The 23464-nt window shown below is 45.8% G+C and overlaps 1 protein-coding gene across 3 annotated transcripts in view; it reads right to left on the minus strand.

Moving 5' to 3' along the window:
• ATP6V0A4 (ATPase H+ transporting V0 subunit a4) overlaps positions 1-23464 on the minus strand; it is a 72811-nt gene that overhangs the window by 808 nt on the left and 48539 nt on the right. For all 3 annotated transcript variants that reach the window (XM_070265919.1, XM_070265920.1, XM_070265918.1), the window contains 7 exons: positions 21458-21551; positions 17929-18047; positions 15653-15869; positions 12794-12895; positions 7775-7903; positions 4494-4611; positions 945-1116 (listed from right to left, as the gene is read on the minus strand). In XM_070265919.1, the coding sequence (XP_070122020.1) occupies positions 945-1116; positions 4494-4611; positions 7775-7903; positions 12794-12895; positions 15653-15869; positions 17929-18047; positions 21458-21551 (951 nt within the window). The remainder of the gene's footprint in view (positions 1-944; positions 1117-4493; positions 4612-7774; positions 7904-12793; positions 12896-15652; positions 15870-17928; positions 18048-21457; positions 21552-23464) is intronic.

Below are 23464 nucleotides of genomic sequence, written 5' to 3' on the forward strand. Positions count from 1 at the left end.
ATTGCGGGGCTTACACCACTGCGGAAAAACCAGAACCATGACTTACATTTTTATAACTTATAGAACCGAGATACCACATACGCTTGTTTAGGTTTTATTCTGTTGCAGAGTTCATTTCCTTAACGACTCGGGGAGAAATGATGTTATAACTTGTGGCAGGGGACGCCGTGATTCTCTCAACTCAATACAGGGAGTGTGAACACTTCTGTTTCTGAACAGCGGTCACAGAGGGAGGTGGAAAGCATCAGTGAAGCTGAAGGCAGTCTGTATGGCTTCAGGGCATGCATGACGCGCTTGAAATTCTTGGTTGAAAAGTGACTTGGGAGAGAAGCAGAAGCCTAAACAAATGTTTTCATGTGTGCAAATCTGGTGAGGGCTAATGGTCTCCGGACACACCTGTGAATGTCAAGTGCCTCCCGTGAGCACCTTCCTCCCTGCAGGTACCCTCCTTGTTTCCACTTTCTGGAGAGTTTAATTGCCTGTTCTACTGAAGTAATTCCCTTTTTTTCCCCCTTTTTTTCTTGAGGTAGATTGGCCCTGAGCTAACATCTGCTGTCAGTCTTCCTCTTTTCACTGAGGTGTAGGTCCCTGCCTGGGAACCGAACCCTGGCTGCCAAAGCAGAGCACACAGAACTTAACCACTAGGCCACTGGGGCTGGCCCTCTATAACGTAACTCTTGTGCTCAGCAACAAGGGCCACATGTCCCACATTCACTGAGCTGCCCTCTGTGAGCCTATTTTAGATAATACTTGGAGGTGTCCCTTATTTTGCAGCCAGTTGTAACAGAACAAAAGAACACTTCAAAGAGAAGGAGTAGACGGGAACTAACATTTTATAGGGCAGCCATTATATCTGTGTCCATGTGTGCATATATTACATCATTTAATATCACACCAACAGGTGACTTTCCTTCGAGCATCTGGAGCCTCCAGGGCATCCTTACCAGTGCAGTCGCAGGGCGTGCAGGAAAGCAGAGAGGCCCTCCATAATCAGGAGGATGGCCACTGTCAGGACAGCAAACACGGCAAAAATGATAAAGACCCCAATGAGTCCTCCCCAGCCTCGAATGCGAAGGCCAATGTCCATTACCATGGTCCAGAGCACTTCAGACAGTTCTGCAAGACGCAAGAGAAGCATTCTCAACCAGAGGGTTGATCTAGCAAAGGCACATTATTTTTATACTGTAATCCTGGATCTGCGCACCCTGTGATCCAGCAACTCCACTTGCCAGTGGAGGATATGGGCACGCGTGTTCTAGGGTACCTGTGTGAGACTGTCTACACAGCTGCATCCACAATGGAGGAGTTCCCACCAAGAGGACAAATGCACGGTGGCATATTATTCTTCAGTGAAAGTAAGCAAACTACAGTTACCAGGAGCAATGAATAAATTCAAGTAACATAATGTTACACCAAAAAAACAAAACACAAAAGAATACGTGTAATAGCATTTGATATGGACTGAGTGTGTCTCCCCACCCCTCAAATTCTTCTGTTGAAGCTGCAACCCCGAAAGTGATAGTATTTGGCAATGGAGCCTTTGGGAGGTAATCAGGGTTAGATGAAGTCACAAGGGTGGGGCTCCCACGAAGGGATTAGTGCCCTTACGAAAGGGACACCAGAGAGCTCACATGCACGTTCTCTTTCCCTCCCTTCCAGGGATACACTATCATTACGTTGTTGGGTTGAGACTTGTGGCCCCCCAACTAAAAGGTCACAACAACCTGGGCTAGAGAGATAAAGGCCTGTGACTTGCAAGCGGTGAGGGTGACATGGTGAGAGCAGAGACACAGGGGGGCACAGGAGGAGGACCTGTGCTTGCTCTCTGCCCCCCACCCTGAGTTCTGGCTTTCTGCCTGCTGCAGCAACGCAGGGTCCTTCTCCAGTGAGAACCCCATCTGCTCATCCCCTCACCCACCTCTCTTAAGTTGGGATGGATTCTTTGCTTCTATAATGAACTAAATTATCGAAATAAAAACCGAAAGCAATTTGAACTGTGCTGTGCTGTGGAACTCCTGCGCTTCTCCCACGGCTCTGAGACGTGCAAAATCACACGGAACTTCCCCCAGAGCGGCTTTCCTCTGCCCAGCTCCCCGCGGGCAGTGGTCTAACAATGACACCGCCTTATATTCAGAGACTTTCGGTGGAAGCCATTTCATGAGCGCCTCCCCACAGCCCTGTGGGACGGCGGGCATTTAATTCCAGTGTTTTCCTCTCGCCTTCCTTCTCCCCCGTCTTGGTGATTGTGAAGCCTGTGTCAAAATAGAGCCTCCCTCCGCCTGGGTCTTAGACGGCACGGATGAACACAGATGCGATAAATAGTAACCGTCTATGGTCTCAAGCTGCTGAGATCCGGGGGTGGCTGTTACTGCAACAGGTTCGAGCCTCGCCTGGCGAATACAGCAGGCGAACTACTAAAACCACACACGAACGTCAAGGCACACACAGATGAGGCCGCTTGCCTAAGTTACCAGCTAAAAGTGGTGGAACAGGAACTAGAACGTAAAGCAGTATTTTTATTTTTTTCACTCTACCAAACTACCTGTTCAAGCAAGTTTGTTAGTGTGGAGTGGAGGGTCTCTATAGGAGCTGTAACTCGCAGGAACTTCCAGAAAGAACCAGTGGGTGGACCATGGCCGGCAGCTGTGAGCCATATGGGTTTTCTGGGGTTAAATTACACCCTCAATGGGCAGGGGCTGGCCAGAAGGAACTCCAACAACCAGTGTCAAGCTCTTGCCTGGGTAATGAAAACGCCAAAACTCCTTCTCCTGTGCTATTTAGACTCAGCCCTACTGTGACCCGAGTCCCCCAAAGCACGGCTGAGGTTGGAGGTGAAGGCTGACCACTGACCACATGAAGCTCAGAGAGGCACTTGGGGTCCCTGGACAACCAGTTTACATGAAGGCCCATCAACGCACGAGTAATCGGATGCAGGTGCTGGTGGGTGTCTGTGTGTGGGTCCTTGCAGCTAGATGTGTGCACCTAACTATCTCTGTGCACATGGGAGTGTGCGTGTGTGTGCACAAGCAGGAGTTAAAGCAAGGAAATGAAGCCGGCCTGAGCAGTGCAGACTCATCGTAAGCACTTGTTTTTGCTGTAAATCAACAATCAGGCTCTGCCTTGCTGCATTGCCCTCTATCCGTTCAGCACACACCTTGGCCTGGCTTCTCTGTTCCAGGCATTGTGCTCAGTGCTGGGAATGCAGAGACAAAAGTCAGGCCTTCCAGGAGCTCACAGTCTAGTGAGGAGACAGGCTCATCCAGACAGAATTTCAAGCTGCTAGGATGGGGCACTCCCAGAACCCAGGGCAAGGGCACCTTCCAGACGGGGACCAGGGGACCAGGATTCCCAGGGGAGGTGCCATCTGAGCTGAGTCCTGAGGAGGAATTAGAAATCAGGTGGGGAGAGAATTAAAGGGAGGAGTCTCTCAGGCAAGGGAGCTGCAGAGCAAACACACAGAGGGGCCCAGAGAGCCTGGCATCTTCAGGAACATCCATGAAGTTCCTGTGGCCATTGCATATGAAATGGGGGGATGTGGGGGGACCGATGGGGCACTGAGGGAAATACCAAAGAGACTAGACCAGACAAGCAGGCAGAGATCAAGAGGGGTCTCACAAAGTAAGTTAGTGAGTCGGGATTCCAGACTTATGTCAACCCTGGGGCTTGAATCGCTACCAAAATTGGATTCCTGGGCCTGGCCTGACCCTAGACAGCTGTGAATTCACCAAGGTGGGGAGGAGGCCCTGTGGGTCAGCTCAATGGGCAGCCAACTGGCCCACCTCCTGCCAATGCTCACACTCAAGGCCAGCCTTCTCTCAAAGGTCAGCACCTTCCAGGAGGGCATGGCAGCCTAAAAAATGATCCCCTCTCCCAAGACGTCCTCATCCTAAGAACCCATGAATATGAATATATTACATTATATGGCAAAAGGGGCTTTTTGCAGATGAGATTAAGTTAAGAATGCTGAGATAAGGAAATTATCTTGGATTATCTGAGAGGGCCCAATGTAACCACAAGGGTCCTTATAAGAGGAAGGCAGGAGAGTCAGAGTCAGATCAAAAGGAGATTTGATGACAGAAGCAGAGGTGGGAGTGATGGGGCCACAAGCCAAGGAATGCAGGCGGCCTCTAGAAACTAGAAGAGGCGAAGAAATGGATTCTCCCCTCAAGTTTCCAGAATGAACACAGCCCTGCTGACACCTTGCTTTTAGGACTGCTGGCTTCCAGAACTATAAGACAGTAAATATGGATGGTTTTAAGCTGCTAAGATTTTGGCAATTTGTCAGAGCAGCAACAGGAAACTGATACAGAGGATAAGCATCCCAGCAATACAGACCCAGACCTACTGAAAACAAGTCACTTCTTCCTAAGGAGGGGCCATTCCTCTGGTAAACACATCAGTTTTAACCCAGAGAAGGCACTTGTACGTACAAGTCCATTGTGTCTATTTCCCAGGGGAGATTTGATTGTGACCCCGATGGGCGGTTCACTCACGTGCATGAGCCAGGCTGAGGGCCCAGAGCCGGAGGTAAGAGGCTGTGTTTGAAATGCAGCCCAGGCAGTACTCGATCGTGTGGATGGCTTGATGCACAAAGACGTCTCCGAAATTGAACTGAAAGAGAGAATTTTTTATTCTATTTCATTAAGTACTTTCTACACAAATGGTATCACCAGTAATACTTAGACGAATAAGACATGGGCTCTGCTGTGAAAACCTTTCCAGTTGAACCAGGGGAAAATAAATATAAATTAATATACTCGTAGAAAGAGAATTAGCAGCACAAAGTAGGATATGATATGTGTGCAGTCACAGTTGCCAGAAATGGTTGAAAAGAGCTCAAAGAAGAAGAGAGACTGGTTGGTAAGGGGAGAGGTCACAGGAGTTGAGATTTGTGCTGGGCCACGAAGGATCGGAAGGATCCAGAAGTAAAAGACAAGCAAGACCCCTCCTGGAAAAGAATATGACAGCTGGTTAAAAAAAAGGCAGGTGGTTGGGAACAGCAGGAGGGCAAGTTTGGGGGGAAAACAATTTGGCTGGAACTGGGAGCTTGTTTTGCTGAGGAGGAGATGAGAGCGCTCAGAAGTTTCGGGAAAGGTCAACTATGGACAGAGTTGAGAAAATAACCTGGAGTCAATGAGGAACCACATAGAGCATCTGAATAGAAAGTGGCAGGGGGAAGGGTCACACAGGCTCGAGGCTCTCAAGTCTGAGTAGCTAAAGAATGGCATTGACAGAAACGGAAAAACTGGGGAAGGAGATGAGTAGTTGATTCTCAGATGTGTTGCATTTCAGGTTATAGCTGGCCGTACAAGTAGACTCTCTCAGCACACAGCAGTAGAGGCAGAATAGGCTCAGGAGAAAAGTCCGGGTTGGAGGTGGACAGCTGGGACCTCCCCCGTGGGAGGAGTGACGGTGGGAGCTAAGAGGATTGAGATGATCAACAAGTTAAAGATCATAGAAAGAAGAGCTCCCAGCCTTGGGAAACATCCTCATTTGGCTAAGAAAGAGATTGATGATGAAAAGAAATTGTCGAAGAAAGAGGAGGAGTCACACGGCTGCAGTCAAGGATGGAGAAATATCCAGGAAGGAAGGGGTGTTGTGGCCGACCATGTCAGATGTTACGGAGAAAAGACAAAAGTCACTGCCTCTCAATTCAGCAATGAAAATAGCTGGGAGGAAATGAAGGGATGGGGATGGGCAGAGATGCAGAGAGTGGGTAGAGAGAGTCAAGGTAAAGGAATAATTAACCTTATGCAAACAGACGTCTTACTTCGCCCTTTGGCTCCTGGGAGGCAACCTTTAAACCCTTGGCATTTCCCAAGTGAAAGAAAGGTCTTTGTTATTCATCGTGAGCCCCGTCTGGGACCACATCTGATGGTTTATGTGGGGGCTGGCCACACCAGAAAGACCAACCACGTGGTTAGAGAGTTGAGACTTGGAGCCACATGTAATCAGCACAATCCCCAGGGAGGGGAGGGAGCTGGAGACTGAGTCCAACCACCTGGGTTGCACTCAATCAATCATGCCTACATAGTGAACCCCCAATAAAACTTGGGACACTGAAGCTCAGGTGAGCTTCCCAGGCCAGCAATGCCGTGTGCAGATTGCCACATGTCAATGCTGGGAGAGTAATGCATTCCTGAGGACACAGAAGCTTCTCATTTGAAACCCTCTCAGTGTCAGATTCTGCCTACGTGCCTCTTCCTCTGGCTTGTTCTGATGTTTTCACTTTTGCTACGACAAAACCTTAAGCGTAAATATAGCACTTCTTGAGTGCTGTTGAGTCGTTCTATAAATTATCGAACCTGAAGGAGTCTAAGGTTTCAGGCTGAAATGAACTTGTAACTGGCTGGTCTGAAGTGAGGGTGATCCTGGGGCCCCCCAAACTTGTGGCTAGTGTCAGAAGTCTTAGGCAGACTTGGCAGTCTGAAGAACTGTGCCCTTAACCTTGAGTTTGGCTAATTCCTGGTGGGGAGAGAGGTGGGAGAGGACTTTGAGGGGGAAACAGAGTCAAGCCTATATTTGTCTTTTGATGGGAGACCCATGCATACTTGGGGGAAGGAGCCTACGATGGAGCCTGAAGTTGCCCAAACAAGGGCAGCCAATGCATGGTGCAGGGGGCAAGTAGAAATGGACTGGATATACACTGAAGGCCTGAGAAAAACAGATGAGGGGGGTTGGACTGGACAAGCTGGGACCTGATGAGTCAGAAGATGTGTGGGTTGAATTCTAAAACATTCCAGCAGGTCCAACAGACTTAGTAATATCAATAGCCACGAATATGAGTTACTCTCTGTACCTGGAATCTTGTTGGAAAAATTTTCCATGATCCAGATTTTTCATTGATTCTAATTGACCCATCCATTAGCACGCAAATGATTTTATTTTTTAGTAATTAACACCATAAATGGAGCTACTTATAGCATCCCTCAGGCCTCACAGAAACACTGCCCCCACTCCAGAATTAGAATAGAGCTCCAGTTAAAACCCCCAGCCAATTCAAGATTGTGGGTGACTTCAATCATGGATAGAAACAGCCAGCTGCCTCCCTCTGGGAGAACATGGCACATTCCTAAGGGGGGAGTGGCTGCCCATGGACAGAGGTGGCAAGGAGAGAGGAGGGAACAAAACAATTCCTGAATTCACAGGAGAGGCAGATAATGTTACAGAGATAAGTCAACAAAGTCAAGACAGAGTGAGGGCTGAGGCAGGAGGAAGCGATGGTGGTGTGCATGCTGATGTCGGAGAGGAGGGCTGGGTACAAATAACCCACTTCTCGCTTCACTATTAGGGCTAGATTTGGACTCTGCTCTCACGGTTTGAGGAGCACTGATGGGAAAGCTCATAATAAATGTAGCTGACTCCCAGGGACACAGTTCTGAGCCATGGAGGCCTCAGGAACATTTAGGACCTTCTATGTCACTAGAGCTAAGGCTGATAGTCACCTCATATGCACAAATATAGAAGCACCTGGGCTAAAATATTAAAATACTCCCAGACTGGTAAATAATTGTTCTGATCTTCGTAGACACTCTCCCTCCCCCGGGACCTCCCCAACTTCCCATGACTCAGCAATTACAGGGCTGCCACCATTCCCATGACCCAGCAATTTACAGGGCTGCCACCAGCAGGGTCCTCCCAACCCTCCCAGCTCTACTGCCTAGGTCCATTCTGATGGGCTGCTGCCCATGCTCTCCTGACTGTTAAATATTTGACTATCACCCCTGACTAGATCCCCTTCTAGAATCTGTACAAGCTGGCAAGTCCCAAATACCTCTTCTTCATGGTCGTCCTTAGCCCCGTGGGCCCCTGCAGAAGCCCCCTGACCGGGGCTCATGGAAGGGTTGGAGTTGCCACCTTCCATGTCCTTGTTGGCATCTTCTTGGACCATGGATGCCTGCAACTGTCAACAAGCAAGGAAATGAAGCACCAAATTCATCCTCAGAATTAGAATTAGAGCAATTCTATATGAAATAAAGGCTCTCATTAAATATTAGGTACATACCAGACACTGTTCCAAACTCTATATTATCTCAATTGGCCTTCCTAACAATCTTTTTATGTAAGTACAATTTTCACCCCATTTTACAGAGAAGTAAAGTACCACACAGAAAGCTTAAGAAATGTGCCCAAGATCACACAGCTGGCAAGACTAGTTAGTGGCAGAGGAGGAGTCAAATCCAGGCAGTCTGATTGTGCAGCACGTGCTTTCCTCCACGGTGCTCCAGAAGGTGCCGAATCGACGGCAGTCTCTACAGTAAACGAATGCATGTACCAGAGTGCCTTTCTATTGTTAAAAAGAATACACGCTGTCATATGATTGTCAGTGTACCTTTGACACAGCCTTGTGACCTGGACAACCAAAATCCTATGGGCAAAAGTAACTAGGAGAGATGAATGACAGCTACAGTCTGAATGTGTGTATCCCCTCAAAATTCATATTGAAATTCTAACCTCCCAAAATGATAGTATTAGAAGGTGGGGCCTCTGGGAGGTGCTTAGGTCATGAGGGTGGAGCCCTCAAGAACAGGATTAGTGCCCGTATAAAAGAGGCTCCAAGAGGTCCCTTGTCCCTTTCATCATATAAGGACACAGTGAGAAGGTGCCAGCTATGAACCAGGAAGAGGGCTCTTGCCAGCAGGTGAACATGCTGGAGTCTTGATCTTGGACTTCCAGCCTCCAGAACTGTGAGCGACGTGTTTCTGCTGTTTATAAGCCACCCAGTCTATGGTATTTTGTTACAGCAGCCCAAGTGGACCAAGACAATGACTTTTCCAAAACAAATATAGCTTTAAAAATAAAAACATCACTTTATAACAACAGCTAAGAAAAATTTCAAGGAAAAAAAAATCTAGGTGTAGTCACCATTCAATTTGGCCTGGTTTTGAATAGAATGTTTCCTTCTTCTTCTTTTTCTTTTTAGTGAGGAAGATTGGCCCTGAGCTAACATCTCTTGCCAATCTTCCTCTTTTCGCTTGAGGAAGATCGTTGCTGAGCCAACATCTGCGCCAATCTTGGTCTACTTTATGTGGGATGCTGCCACAGCATGGCTTGACAAGCAGTGCTAGGTCCACAGCCAGGATTGGAACATGTGAACCCCAGGTCACAGAGTGCACTAACTTAACCACTACGCCACCGGGCTGGCCGCTAGAATATTTCTTTCAAGTTACTGTGAAACAATGTCCAACGTGTGAAGTTTTTTCTAGGATGATTTCACAGGTGGGGTATTGCACATTAGGCACTAAAATACTTTTCTATGGCATTAAGGTTCTTTTATTAGGCATTAAGTTACTTTTCTTTCTTTAAAGGGTCTGCACTCAATATTTGCAGGGCCCTTGGGAAAGGTAAAAATGGAAGTCCACTTGCCATATGTTTAAATATTTTAAAAGTTATAAATCAAGCCAACAAAATCCTACATAAAATATGTTCCAGCCTTCTATCTTGATAAATAAATCTTCACGAGAACTTGGAAGGCCAGGTTCAAATTCAGAGTCCCACGCCAGGACGTGGCAGCACAGGAGAGCTGGCCTGACCACAGCATGCCTCTCTTCCCTTCTCATCTCTGGTTCATCCCACAGCATGAGGGCCTGGTGTGCACACGCATGGACACTCCCGCCCACAATGTCCATGTTCCACCCCCACTCCCCACAAACAGATGCCCCTTGGCCACACCAGGGTCTAGTGGAACCCATGCCGGCGGTGTGGCTGGCCCTTTGGAGGGCCCAGAAGTGGGCTTGAGTCCACCCAGACAGGAATTCCAGGGTACCAGGGACCAAGAGGGGGCTCTGGGTAAGCCTTTCCCTTTGGCCACATGGTTCCTTGCCCCATGGTGAGGGTATGGCTCAAGTTCACATTACTTTGCCTTCTTGAAATCCTATTTCCTCTCCCAGTCAACTTAAGGAAGAAAATACCAAAGAAGAAATGGAAGATAGTGGGGCCAACCCTGTGGCCGAGTGGTTAACTTCGCACTTTCCGCTGTGGTGGCCCAGGGTTTCGCCAGTTCGGATCCTGGGAGTGGATGTGGCACCACTCATCAGGCCACATTGAAGCAGCATCCCACATGCCACAACTAGAAGGACCCACAACTGAAATACACAACTATGTACCAGGGGGCTTTGGGGAAAAAAAGGAAAAATAAAATCCTTAAAAAAAAAAAAAGAAATGGAAGATAGTTTCTCCATTTCCATCGCTAAACTCTAGCCTTTTCTGGTCATTATCCTGGAATCGGTTAAAACGAACATGACCAAGTTTGCAGACTCATGATGCTGGACTTGGTGAATCCTTGTGCCTATCTTCTCCCCTTACTGAACTTACCATCTCACAATGTTCGAGGTGGGTGCCTAGTGAAATGAGACAGATAGCAAACCAATTTTAAATTAGTTACTAGCAACTTTCTAAAAACACATGTGCCAGAAGACATGCACAAGAATATTTAAAGCAGCACTATCTGTAATTACTAAAACCGGAGACAAGCCAAATAGCTATCAATATATGAATCAAATCAATATATGAATGGACTGAAAAATTGTGTGTTCATGCAAGGCAATACTATATAGCAATCACACACACACACACCCTCAAATACTATAGGGCGTACTATATGATTCCATTTACATAAAGTTCAAGAACAGGCAAAACTAACCTATGTGTTACAAGTCAGGATGATGGTTGTTCTTGGGGTGAGAGTGACAGGAAGGAGGCACCAAGGGACTTATGGGTCTGATGGTGTCGTGCGCCTTAATCTGAGCGCTGGTCACACAAACTGGTCATGTTGTGACACTTCACTGATCTGTGCACTTTCCTATATGTATGTTATACTCCAGTAAACTTTACCATAAAAAATGCACATGTAAACATAAAGATTTTCAATAAGAATGCAAAGTTACTTCACTGTGACCCAGGACATGGGAGCGGGAGGAGACCTGGGTCCATGGCAGCAGGTCAGAGGTCACAGCAGACTGTGAGAGGCCCCGGCCGTCCTGGCAAGGAGATGTGTACTCACTGACTAGCTCAGGGCAGAGGCCACAGGGCTCGCTAGTGAAGGGGTTTCCAAACCATGTTCTGCATGGACCTCAGGTTATAGGATCATAGAGGAGCCTGAGTGGATGGGACCTCTGCTCACATCCCCTGAGGCTCATCAGAACTAATCTATTTATGATCTCTACATATTAGGCCTTCTTCAGGTTTCATGGGGAAATTAGGAAGGGGCCAAATTATACCATTACAGAATTATTTCTTGATGGAGGTGGTAGGAAATGTTTCTAACATGAAAAAGGACCACCAGAACCCTAATCAGCAGCCTGAGGAATCAAACAAGAGCCATGAACCCCAAGGGCCAAGGAGACAGGCCTCCCAGCAGTCTTGGGGAGCTTGCATCACCCAGAGTCAGTTTAGGAGGTACCATCCAAGATGGCAGACTAAGAAAAACCTGTCTCTTCCTTCCCTCTTGTACAAATCATCCGTGGGGAAAAGGGAGAAGTCCACCACCTTGAGATCAGCAGCTATCTAAACAGCTCTTGCAGAGCAAAGAGTAAGACGAGCCATTGTCTTAGAGTCCTGGGACTCAGGTGAGCCAGCAGTAAACTAGCTCTCGACCTACGGACAGGTTGAGTTTCTAGGAAAGAGAATTGCATCTATTCTACGATTTGTAGAAGGTATTTGCCACCTTCCTTTGAAACATCTGGTCACCTGTTTGAACAACCTTCCACCTCAACCACCTTTACCATCTTGGCCTCTCACCAATTAACCAAAGAATAAACAAGTATTCTTCACCTTCCTGTTTATTTATATCTCACATAAATTATATTTATCAGAAGGCTTTGGAACAAGTCAAGGCTGGCAGGAACTAGACAAGGAGAGGAGAAGCAGGTGCTATAGAAAGAGGGTGCCACCTGGGGATGAACCCTCTGAACTCCAGGCTCATCATTTCCAGGGCTCTGACTCTACCGCTGGCCAGTCAACATCCAACAAAGATTTTAGAGAAAAAGGAATTTATCTGAAAATACCTACAACCATTTAAAACAGACGTAGTCTCAGCACATTCCACTCAATCTTCTGCACTAGTGGAGGAAAGCAGAGACTATCTCAAACAGCGCTTGTGTGTCATTTCTAGACTCTGATGTCCCTGGAAGGTTAAACTTCCCAAAACCTATTTGATTTAGGCTGATGGTAAACTCTTCCTCGCTCCCTGAGTAAATCTGAGGCTCAGGAGCAGTTTAGACGAAAGGAGGAAGTGGACTGAAACTGGGATTTGGCAATAGGGGAAAAATCACAAATAAATAAGAATTGACATTCGAATTTGTTAACTATCCTAGTTCTCTCACACGATTTGTAACATTATATAGTAAAAGTTCACAACTTTAGACTCCTGATGAAAACAACTTTCACTATTCATTAATAAAGTAAAAATATAGTTTTAAAAACTCTTTGTTTTCAACTAATAAAACAACCACATTCAGACCCTGATAAGTCATTAACTGCCACTAGACTTGGCACACACACACACACATACATACACACTCACAGACACACACACACACCCCCCAAACAAAGTTTCTAAGTCATAAGATTTAAATGTGCTTGCCCTTAATAGAGCATTATGCCGGAAATGAGAAGGCCCAGAGGAAAAGTGGAACTTTCCAGAAGGAAACACACCTGGGGCAGGCCTGTTCCTCACCTCTCCACTCGTCCTTCAGGCCCTGTGTGCCCTGCGTTCTCTCTAAATCCCAGATTCTATTTCCAAGGAACCCACACTCCTCCCCGCAGTGAGTGAATTGACATGAATGGCCCTTACCTGGGATTTCCGATGATTGGCTCGAAGAATAAATGGCTTAATAAGAAGCATCCAGGGCACAGAAATCAAAGCCATAATAACAAAGAAACTTTGGACTTCTTGCTGCAAGACCAAAGAGGTAAGATGCTATCATTTTCAGGTGATCATACAGCATACTTTATATGATAAAAAATGATAAACATGGGTCATTCCAGTTGCAGTAAGAGAGCGAAAGCATTTCAGTGAATCCACTGACCTTCACATCTTGGAATATTCCCCCTGCAGACAGAGAAATGTCGGTGAAGTCGTGCCCGGCGTCAACACAGGGCGGGCACTGGAAACGCACTGTCTTTATCCCTTACTCGCTACGTAGCCCCTCATTAGACACGTGGACCACATGTAAGCAGTCATTTGAACAGGAAGTGCTCATGAGACACATCATAAGGGCAACTTTATTTGTCCCTTGTCCTTCAACTCCCTTCCATGGAACAGTTAGCCCCCCACTCTGGATGAAAAGTGTGGCAGGTCTCATAACTTCACCAGCCACTCTAGTGACCCAAAGTCCTTGGGTACTTTACTCACAAACATTATCTCAATCGTTAGTTCTATATTCCCAGCACTAGATAATTATCTGAGTTCTCTCTTTCAAAAAGAAAAGCTCCTCGCAGTCTCCACCTGATGAGCATACTCTCATTGTGCGTAGGTTCCCTAACAGGTCCTGGGATCTCTATTTTGACCTCTCACTGTCTCTCCCTCACAACTCACTATTTGGAATGAGGCACCTATGGCCTTTATGCCTCGGTTGAAACCCAGGAGGGGATCTATTTTATCTTTCTGTTACATATTTCCTTTCACATCCTTATGCTCCCACCTCTTTTTTCATAGACTCCTAGTCACCAACTTTGAGAAGTGACCCAGAGCTGCTATTGTCAAAAGAACCAGGAAGCCTCAGAAGCTGGTGGAAAGGAATGAAAACTGGGTGCTCCTAGAAAAAGGAAAAACATTCCCTGAGCCTACACATTTCTTCAACTGTGCGGGCCAAGCTCTCAGTGAATGCCAGGAGATAATTTATTATCCCAATTGTAACAAGATTTACCCTGATAACAGTGGGAACATCTTATCTGCTCAATCTTCTACCCTCCTCTACTCTTGAATGCTCAAAAGAAGGATGGGAACCACGTGACCACGCACTGCACTTGCCGGTCCTGGTTCCCTGAGCACGAAGCTACCTCATTGCCGTTTTTCCATTTTCACACAACGCTTTTCCCCCTCATGAGGTACAAAGCAACTGGAGATTTATATTTCTCTGTTGCTCTTCCTCTCTGACATTCAAACATGGCACTAAGACAGCCAAGGCAGTGTTGGGAAGAGGCTGTATTTATCAACTTACATTGTCTCTTCCAGCTGCATGACCCCAAAATGAGGTTATGGAAACTTCAAATTATGTCAAGGTAATTAATCTTCATAGGAGGGCATGGGGAAACCAGCCCACTCCCGACAATGTTCGTGAATGGAAAAGCCATACACTGTGCAACGCCCAGTGCATCTTCCAGACTAAGCGAGGACTTCAGTCTTTATGAACGGAGTTAGCACATGAAATATTTGGTGAATCTGAGTCCTTTCCCTAAAAGAGAAGACTCATTTGGGAACTCCAAGGAAACTTCCATTTAGACTCCAGCATTGAGTAAAGGAACCTTCCAAGCACATTCATTGAATGCTAACAGTCTGGGGTGGTTCAAGGTCACCAACCATGTATAACAAAGAGGTGCTACGACAGTAAGGGGCGGGATACCACAAAAGAGCTCTCAGAGGCATATGTCTTCTCTGATTATTACCTAAAGTCATTCCTTATTTTTCATAAAAATGCCCTGGCATAAGACATTGTTTCTCATTATTTGCTGCTTCTGTAGGGGAGGAGAACGCAACTAGGAATCATGCTCGTGAGGACACGCATGGCCACAGGAGGAGCGTGACGTTAACTAGGACGCCCAGGATGAGTGCTCACTGGCAGGGGACAGATGCACCGAAGGGCCACCTGGCATTGGGAAACCAGCCCTAGAGCTGGATGCAGAGGAGTCAGAACCTATATAAGCGAGCTCTCCTTAGTGACAATCTACCTTCAAGCAATATTATCAGGTTAATCACTGGAAGACGCCAGAGAAGAACTATTTGTTACCAAAGAATTACTCACTGAGTTATTTTTATACCCAGCTCCCATGAGACATTTATTCTTTTTAAAAATAAAATATTAAGTTGATAATGTGGCTGAATTGCCAAGTTGACCATGAATTGCTAGAAATGGAAGAAATCAGAATGGCAGTAAGGTCTAATTGTTGGGAGGTACCGTCCACGGAGGAAGAGCCCAAAGAAAAAAGCAAAAAAGCATCTCCACCTAGCCACAGAAGCTCATAGGGGAGTTCATAGTTTTCCAGAAACCCATTACCCATGTGAACAGAGGGACTCCTCTTCCTGAGCCTATTTCCATTTTCTTTCTTATGAACCTTAACTAGAGTTTACTTTCAGAAAAAAAGGATTATTAAATTTTAAGGTGCTATTTAGTGCATTCACAGTTTCTAGCCAATCAATTAGAAGGATTATTTTTTTCTTTCTTCACAGACAATGCACAAACCAATTTTCAATGCCACAGCAATAACCCCTCTCATGTACGTATCACCCAAATAGGAGTGACTGGAGTTGCATCACCACACTGCCCTCAGCACCTGCGCACTCATCCAAGAGAAGCCTTCTGAAATTTACAGAACCTAACACCCTTGACCGGGTGCTAAGATGGCTCAGTCATGCAAATAACCACTCTCTGCAATACTCAAGAGTATGCGAGAGTATAATCAAGTGCACAAAAGAAGAAAAACCCATAAATACCTGATGTTTGTAGAGGGGTGCATTAGAAGGGTCATTGTAGTTGAACAGAAACATGTTGATGAAGTGGATGAGGATGCTTGGGGCGTGCTGGGACATGTGGACGTCAAAGTGGCACCATTTGAAAATGATCATGAAAACCAAGTATCCAAACAGACACAGGATAAAAATCATCTCTGGGATAAATTGCAGAATGATGTTGAGAGTTTTTCTGAAGTATCTGGGGTGGAAAAAACACAGACATACAAGATAGAACACCAAAGGAACAGCAGTGACTAATCATTCTCCCCAACGCACAAAATGGTCCTTTTTTGAACACTGCATCCACTGCCTTAGCAAGCAGCAATCATGCATGGATGGGAAAGAAGAGAAGTGAAAGTGCTTTTGCACAAAAGATCCAGAAAGAACCAGGGTCTACAAGGTAAGTCTGACGCAAAGGTCAAGCACACAGAGAGCTGGTGATCTGGCCACAGCTTCAAGCGCAGACCTAGCTCCTATCAGCACCGTCAAAGGCACAAAGGTACAGAAGGGTGTCTTAGAAGCTCTTCTCCTAAGAATGCCCCAAGACAGCGGTTGGCAAACTATGGCCCGTGGGCCAAATTGAGTCCATCAGCCATTTTTGTACAGCCTGTAAGTTAAAAATGGTTTTTACATTTTTAAATGGTTGGCAAAAAAATCAAAAGAAGAACAATATTTTATGACACACGAAAATTATATGAAATTCAAATTTCAGTGTTTCTAAATAAAGTTTTATTGGCACATAGTCACACTCATCCGTTTACATATTGTCTATGGCAGCTTTCACATTACAACACCAGAACTGAGTAGTTGTGACAGAGACCATGTGGCCCGCAAAGCCCAAAATATTTACTATCTGGCCTTTTACAGACAAAGTTTGCCAACTCCTGCTCTAAGAGACACAGTCCCACAAGGCTACATTGGGGGCTGCCAAGTTAAAACATCAGAAAGGGCCCCCACTCCCTTTGTTAAATTTCAAGACTCACTTGAAGGAAAAGGGAGATCTCACGATAAAACAGGATTGCCAGAGAGAGTTGAGGCCAGCCTGACACGTAATGACAGCAATTATAGTTTAGTCCAGAAAGTGCTTTCCAGGATTAACTCTCATTTAATGTCACAGCACTTTCAGGCAGGCCGTGGTGCTAAGCTGCTTGTCATTAGTTTACTCATAGTTCTGATTTTTCAAGTAGAATCGTGCTTCTATGGACTCTCAGCTCAGGGGTCACCGGGTGACTGGTTCTGGCCAACGAAATGGGAATGGAAGTGACAAGTGTCACTTGGGCGGAAGCTTGATCCAATGTGTACTTGACCACTCTCCTTCTGCCATGGCAACTGGCAGTGTTCCAGAGAGTGGCTGCCCATCGGCCCAGGCCCCAGTGTGAGGATGGTGGTAGCGGAACCCCCCGGTGGGCCCATGATGGACATATGTCACAATCTTGAGCCACTGAGATTTGGGGGTTGTTGGTTACTACACAATAGCTTAACCCATTCTGACCACTATATTCCCACTCTAAAGAAGAAACACTCTCAGAGACTTAAGCAACATGTCTACGATCACACAGCTATTAAGAGTTGGAACCAGTGCTTAAACTTCTGATTCCAAACCCTTTATCATTTCTTTGGTGCCCTGCCGCCCTCAGTTCTAAACTACACAGCAGATGGGGCTTCAGCTACACACACAAGCTGCGTGTCCACACAAGGTGCCTCTGAATAGGCACATTTGAAACTGTTTTCAAACGTTTATACATTTAGCATAAATAAGTTTGAGAAGCTTTCCAGAGACAGATCTTGATAGAAGGAAAGGAACAGACAGGACAGCATTAACAGCCAAAGAAGTGAGAGAGGCTGCTGCGAAGAGGAGGAAATTACACCAAATGGAATTCAGAATCTGAGGGCACTTTGGTTGAAAGGCATTTACATCCCCCTGTGTCCACTGACGGAAGCTAAGCCTGGATACAGCGCCGACGGAGGCCTTTCATGGTGGGGGACAGAAGGCGCGTGGGCTCGCCAGTCTCTTTCTGACCCTCAAATATCTCTGAGGTGAAAGGTTCACTCACCTTTAAGAGACTCAGCTGAGGAGAAACATAGGTGCCATTTCTGGCAAACCAGCTTGGCCTGGCTCAAGCCAAGAGATGCAGGAGGGCACTCCCCATGGGAGGAAAGCCCTCACTCAAAGGGACGCAGGGCCCGACTGGCGGCTTTGTCACTGCTCATCACCGATGTGGTCAGACCACAGGCAGAAAGTTAATCACGCAACTTACATGTGATTGAAGAGGCTGAGAATAACGCCAAAAACCATCTGGACGATTCCCAGGATGACCGACATCTTCATTTTATAGGAGTTCAGGAACGTTAGTTTGTTTGAAGCCACGTTCCAAATCTGGGTGGGAAACGTGACAAGAAATACATGAGATCAGAGTCTGGAAGTTCTGCTGGAGTTGGGGGCTCTGGCACGATTTCCTTTAAGGAATTCACTCTGGGAACCACTTTTTCCAATTTCAGTCCAGTTCAATGCACGCATTTTAGAATCAGAAAAGGAAAAGGACCAAGCCCTTTATAAAAGCAACTCTAAGGACAGACGTGTCAGAATCATTAGTGTCATTAGTAAAATATCAAGTGGCTGGAAGGAGACGGGAGAAAAATCTACATGATTTTTCCCTTGTTCTAAATGAAAAAAAATTCTGAAACATTCTGGAGATCTCAAATTTGCCTCATTCCCTTAGTAAAAGCGTAGACCTCTGTCCCATGAATTTATCCAATCCCTTCTTAATAATGCCACCTTTTACTCTGAATTTCTATAGCACTTCACATTACAAAGCTTTTCCCAGGTCCTTCTCAAGAAGCCACTCCTGTGGCCAATACTTATTAGCACTGTGCCTAAGACGTAGTCCTTGCCTTCTACACAGGCTCTGTTTTAAACAGAGCTGCCAGGCTTGCAAAGTGAGGGAAGCTGTGCTTGCCTGCCCCAAAGGAGACACATACACAGAAAAAGCACTCAGGTTAGGAGGCTGGTCAGGGTCTCTCCCTGGTTAACGACCCCAGTCACTAATGTCCTTCTTCCCCACAGAAATCTCAAACACCCCTGGGAGAGGGGTCTCCACTCCTACCCCATGCAAATGATTGGTGTGCTCCTCTCCCGACCCTACTAAACTAAGCACATCCCAAACTGCCGGCTAAACACATCTTGGGGGTTTGTTATGGTGCATCTCGAAGGTAAAAAAGCCACCAGGGTCTTCTCATCTTCCCTCCTAAAATGACTTCCTCCTCCAAACTTCTTTGCTTCTGTTAAGGGGTCAACTGCCCTAAGTGCAGCCTCAATGTACAGTCACCTTGCCCCCTCCCCCATGCGCACATGGGCAAGAACCACATCTCACTGATTCTTTCTTTACAACGTCCTCAGCGGCTGGCAGCTGGACAATCACTAAGAGGGCTGCTGGGAAGGCGGGGGAAGGGACTCCCGTGACAGGTGCACAGACGTTGGAGGCGCCTCCATTCCCCTCCCCATCTGCCTTGGCATCTGAGCTGCACCAGGCTCGCCCTCCACCCTCTGCTTTTCCCTTTGCCCACCTGGTTGGCCAATCCCCATAGGATCATTTGACATGGTGAGGGCAGGGTTACCAGCACACTTCAGACCCAGCCAAATGTGAGAAACCAAAACATTCATGGTGAAGTACGAGCCACATACTAAGCTCTTTAAATGTATTTACCTCGTTTAATTCTAACAAAAGTCCTCTGAGATAGACGTAAGTATTCCCATCTTACAGATAAGGAAATTTCTTTTAATCTCAGGGCGATTATTTACACACCTAAGAAGAAAGAATATAATAGCAAACAGAGTATTTACCTGTCTATGGACAAGACTCTGTCCTGGGTGTTCTACATGTAAAAATCATTTACTCTCCTGAGCAACCCCGTGAGTTAGGGCTGATATTATACCCATTTTACAGATGAGGAAACAGAGACACAGAGATGTTAACTTGCTCAAAATCACACAGCAAGGAAAGAGAAAAGCCAAGATTTAAACATAGGTTGTCTGATTCCTAAGTGTGGACTTTTAACCACTGTGTTATGTTTCATTTATTATAAAATATTTACAAACACCTTTAGAAAGATCTCTCAGCTCTGATAGCCAAATATTTTGTGATTTGATTCACAAATAGACACTGCACACAGTCAATAAATGCAACTGTAGAAATTTACATTAGGTAAAATGTAATATATATAATACATATTATACATTTATTAATATATATAAGTGCTTATATAGGCACAGAAGTGTTCTGTTACAAAGGTTATCTCTGGGGAATGGAATTGTAGGAACAGGAAAGGTAAGGTGGACAACTCTTTTCATTTTTTATAATATTTTGTATTATATGGATTTTTAATCATATATATTACTTTATAATAAAAAGACCAGAAATTTTCAAAAATCTAAATGGTACTAGGAAAAAAATTTATTATGTTTGACATCCCATCTTCTCTTTCACCCTCACATTTTTCCTTTCTTTTCTAACTAGTGAGCAGATGGCAAAATTGCATGCAGAGCGGAAACTCTGGACCACTCAGTCTGAAATGTGAAATGCACTATGCTTTGTCTGGGAGGAGCAGAACCAGGCAGACAGGATCTGCTGATGAATTAGACGTGGCCGTGAAGGGAAGAGAGAGGACAGTAGAAGTAATGAGATTCAAAGCAAGGTAAGGTCAACCAGACCCAAAAATCAGCCCCCTCTGGACGCCTCCTTGCCTGCTTGTCGTTCATAAAACTCCTTGGATCAAGGATAAAGACGTCCAGTCTACAAAAATAACACCTTGCATTTGTTTTTAGCACTTTGCAGCTTACAAACAAGCTTTCAAAGACTTTACCTCTTTTGATAAAACTTAGAATGCAAGTGCGCCTGGGTGGCAAGTATAAACAAATGCTGGCTGCTCCTGTCTGTTTTTGTAAGGGAGGGGAGGTGGGCAGACAGTGGGAGGACCCGGGAAAACGGAGGAACAGATGACCTGCAAGATAGGAGAGTGCAATTTTAGGACCAGTACTGTTTACTCTCAACTGTCAGCAATTAAAACTGAAGTCTCAGGTTCTCTCCCACAAAAACAGCTTAAAAGAAACACATGGATAGCATTTGCCAAGTTCAGGTCTATACCCTCGCGCTCATTTGGAGCACAGGGCCGCCACCTGGTGGCAATATGCGCTGGGCCATAGGTGTGCACGGTTTTACACAAAGAGGCATGCGAGTCTTCTGGAAAACCCTTTAAATCTAAAGGCTGTGTGAGGAAGCACTTTTGTTTCGCCTGGCTCAAATCCAATGAGATAAATACAACAAACAAACAAAAGTTAACATATACCATGTTTTTTCACTTGCATCAATTTTATGAAGTAAAATAAAGCAAAAATAAAAGCAAACCCATACTTTTCTAGGAAAAATGGGAGATGTTAACTGGAAGAGAATGGCAAAACAGAGAACTTGATTAAGATGCTAAATAGCTAATCTAATATGCATACTTTCCAGGCAACTGAGGGCTTTTTAAAGAAGCAATCATGAACCAGCAGGGGATACCTGCCAGGAAGAGGCAGATGTTTGAGGGCGCCGTGGGCTGGCTGAAGGGGGCAGGCAGGACATTTACTTGAGTCCAGCACAGTGTATCACAAAAACCTCAAGTACACGTTATTGTATCTCAACATCGGTTTGTTGATTTGACAGGTTCTGGCACTTTCTTCCCCTCTACCAGGAGATCTCCTCAGCAAAACATTTTACATAATAAATATTTAACCCAAGAAGACATTATTACCGGATCAATCCCAAATGGATATGGATTTCCAGAGTACACTCCTGGAATGGCCGGGTCCAGCTGTAAAACTGGGTTTGTTTCCATTACTTGTCTACTACAGGGGGAGAAAGGAAACAAAAGCAAAACCAATGATCAACCAGAGGTAGGAAAATGACACGCCATCCATCAGTCATGAACTGGCAAGGAATCAAAGCCTAACTGTTGGTGCAACCCATCAATTTGGCTCCTTCAATTATTCTACGACCGGGTCGGGAATACCTACTATGTGCCACGTATAGTCCCGGTGCTGAGGCTACAGAAATTACCACATGGCCCCTAGGAGCTCACAGTCTGAGTTTCCAAAGGGCTCTCCACCTGATGGGGAGTGGTGAAGAAAAACAGTTACCCTACATTAGGAAAGAAGTCAGGGCAGGGATGGAGGAGCATGTAGGAAATAAATCCCAGCCCAGGGACCAGCCTGGAAAATCCCCCCCGGAGCATGTGGGCTGATCCTGGAGGAGTGAATGGGCTTTCACCTGTGGGACCTCATCTCTGTGAAAGCCCTCAACAGTTGTGGCCCATTGAATGTCTTTAAATCTGTGTCCCATTTTTGCCCAGAAGCACAAGTGTCAGTGGATAGTCTCTGCAAGCCCTTAGGGAATAAGAATATTAAGGTTTAATTTTTTTTTTTTAATTTTTTTTTTGCAGAGCAACATCTATGGAGGGGCTTAAGAATGAGTATTTGAAACGATGAGGAACAGAGTGCTGGCAACTTTGATGGGCTTCCTAGAAATACACTCCCTCCCTCCTGCAGCTGAGGAGCGAGGGGCTATCCAGGGAACTGAGGAAGGGCAATCATGCTGACCAGGCCCTCAGTGTACGGTGGAAACAGCCGGCCCTGACTGGCCATCGCAGACATAGATCCTGTCCTAACTACACGCTTCAGTGCAAATGGCTGGATTTAAATAGCAGAGAGGGGTTTGTATGTCGACAAAGAACAAAGCTGCCCTTGATGGGAGGGAACAGGCCTGGTACCTAGAGCTACGCCAGCATCTGCTGCTGAACATAAACAACTTCACAGGATGCCAACATCAGACGAGGCCACCCTGTGACCAAGAAGGATCAAGACAAAACAAGACCATTCAACAATCATATCTGAACACAGGCAAAAATAAAAACATTGTCTAAACTACAAAAGCAACCAAGCACCCCCTCATCCTCACAGAGGCCAACTCCTATAAGCCCTCTCAAACATCCTCTTCCTGAGATGCCCACATTCCACAATGGTGCGCCATCTCCCTCATTGAGTCAACAAACCCAATTTGGGTGACAACAGGCATGTTTCTGGTGGTCTTTGGCTGAAGGACACTATGACAGTGACCCTAGTTGATTGTCAGAGAAAGCAAGCCCAAGACCTAGCAGGTGACTGGTGACCAAAATCAGCTTGCTGTGTCCCTTGCTGTTCCGATGGATGACTGCCATCTTCTCTAGCCTCGCTGCTAATGAGGTTCGGCTCCACACTATCGATGCCTGGGCAGGTGGCTGAGCATCTCTCAGACTGGGCTTGGCCTCAAAGAGCCTTGAATGGGACAGGGGGAATTTGCATGTGCGTAAAAGAACAACATCCTGACCTGCGTTTGCAAAGTGACAATAAGCCAGTTGTCTTGGACCTTTCCCAGTCACACCCCAGGGTAAATGAAATTTCGCGTTGGTAGCTTGGTGAAAACTATGCTGATTTAACACATGTTTTAAAAGTCCATAGCTATGCTTATGAGTTTAAATCTGAAGAGCAAAATTAAGTAATTTGTCTTTAAATCTGTGAATGTCTTGTTCTCCTAGGCACGTCTTTAGAACACCAGTTGCAAAGCAAAAACAATCAAAACCAAAAAAACCGTAGATATAGCCATCCGTAATTCTGGAAAATGTTTTATTCTTCATTTTTATTTACTTATTTATTGTTCAACATTCCTGTTCTCTACCACAGGGAACTTGAACCCAGCAGGGAAACTAAAAGGGAATGCATTGGAC

The sequence above is a fragment of the Equus caballus genome, chromosome 4 (assembly GCF_041296265.1).
Source record: "Equus caballus isolate H_3958 breed thoroughbred chromosome 4, TB-T2T, whole genome shotgun sequence".
Taxonomy (NCBI): Eukaryota; Metazoa; Chordata; class Mammalia; order Perissodactyla; family Equidae; genus Equus; species Equus caballus.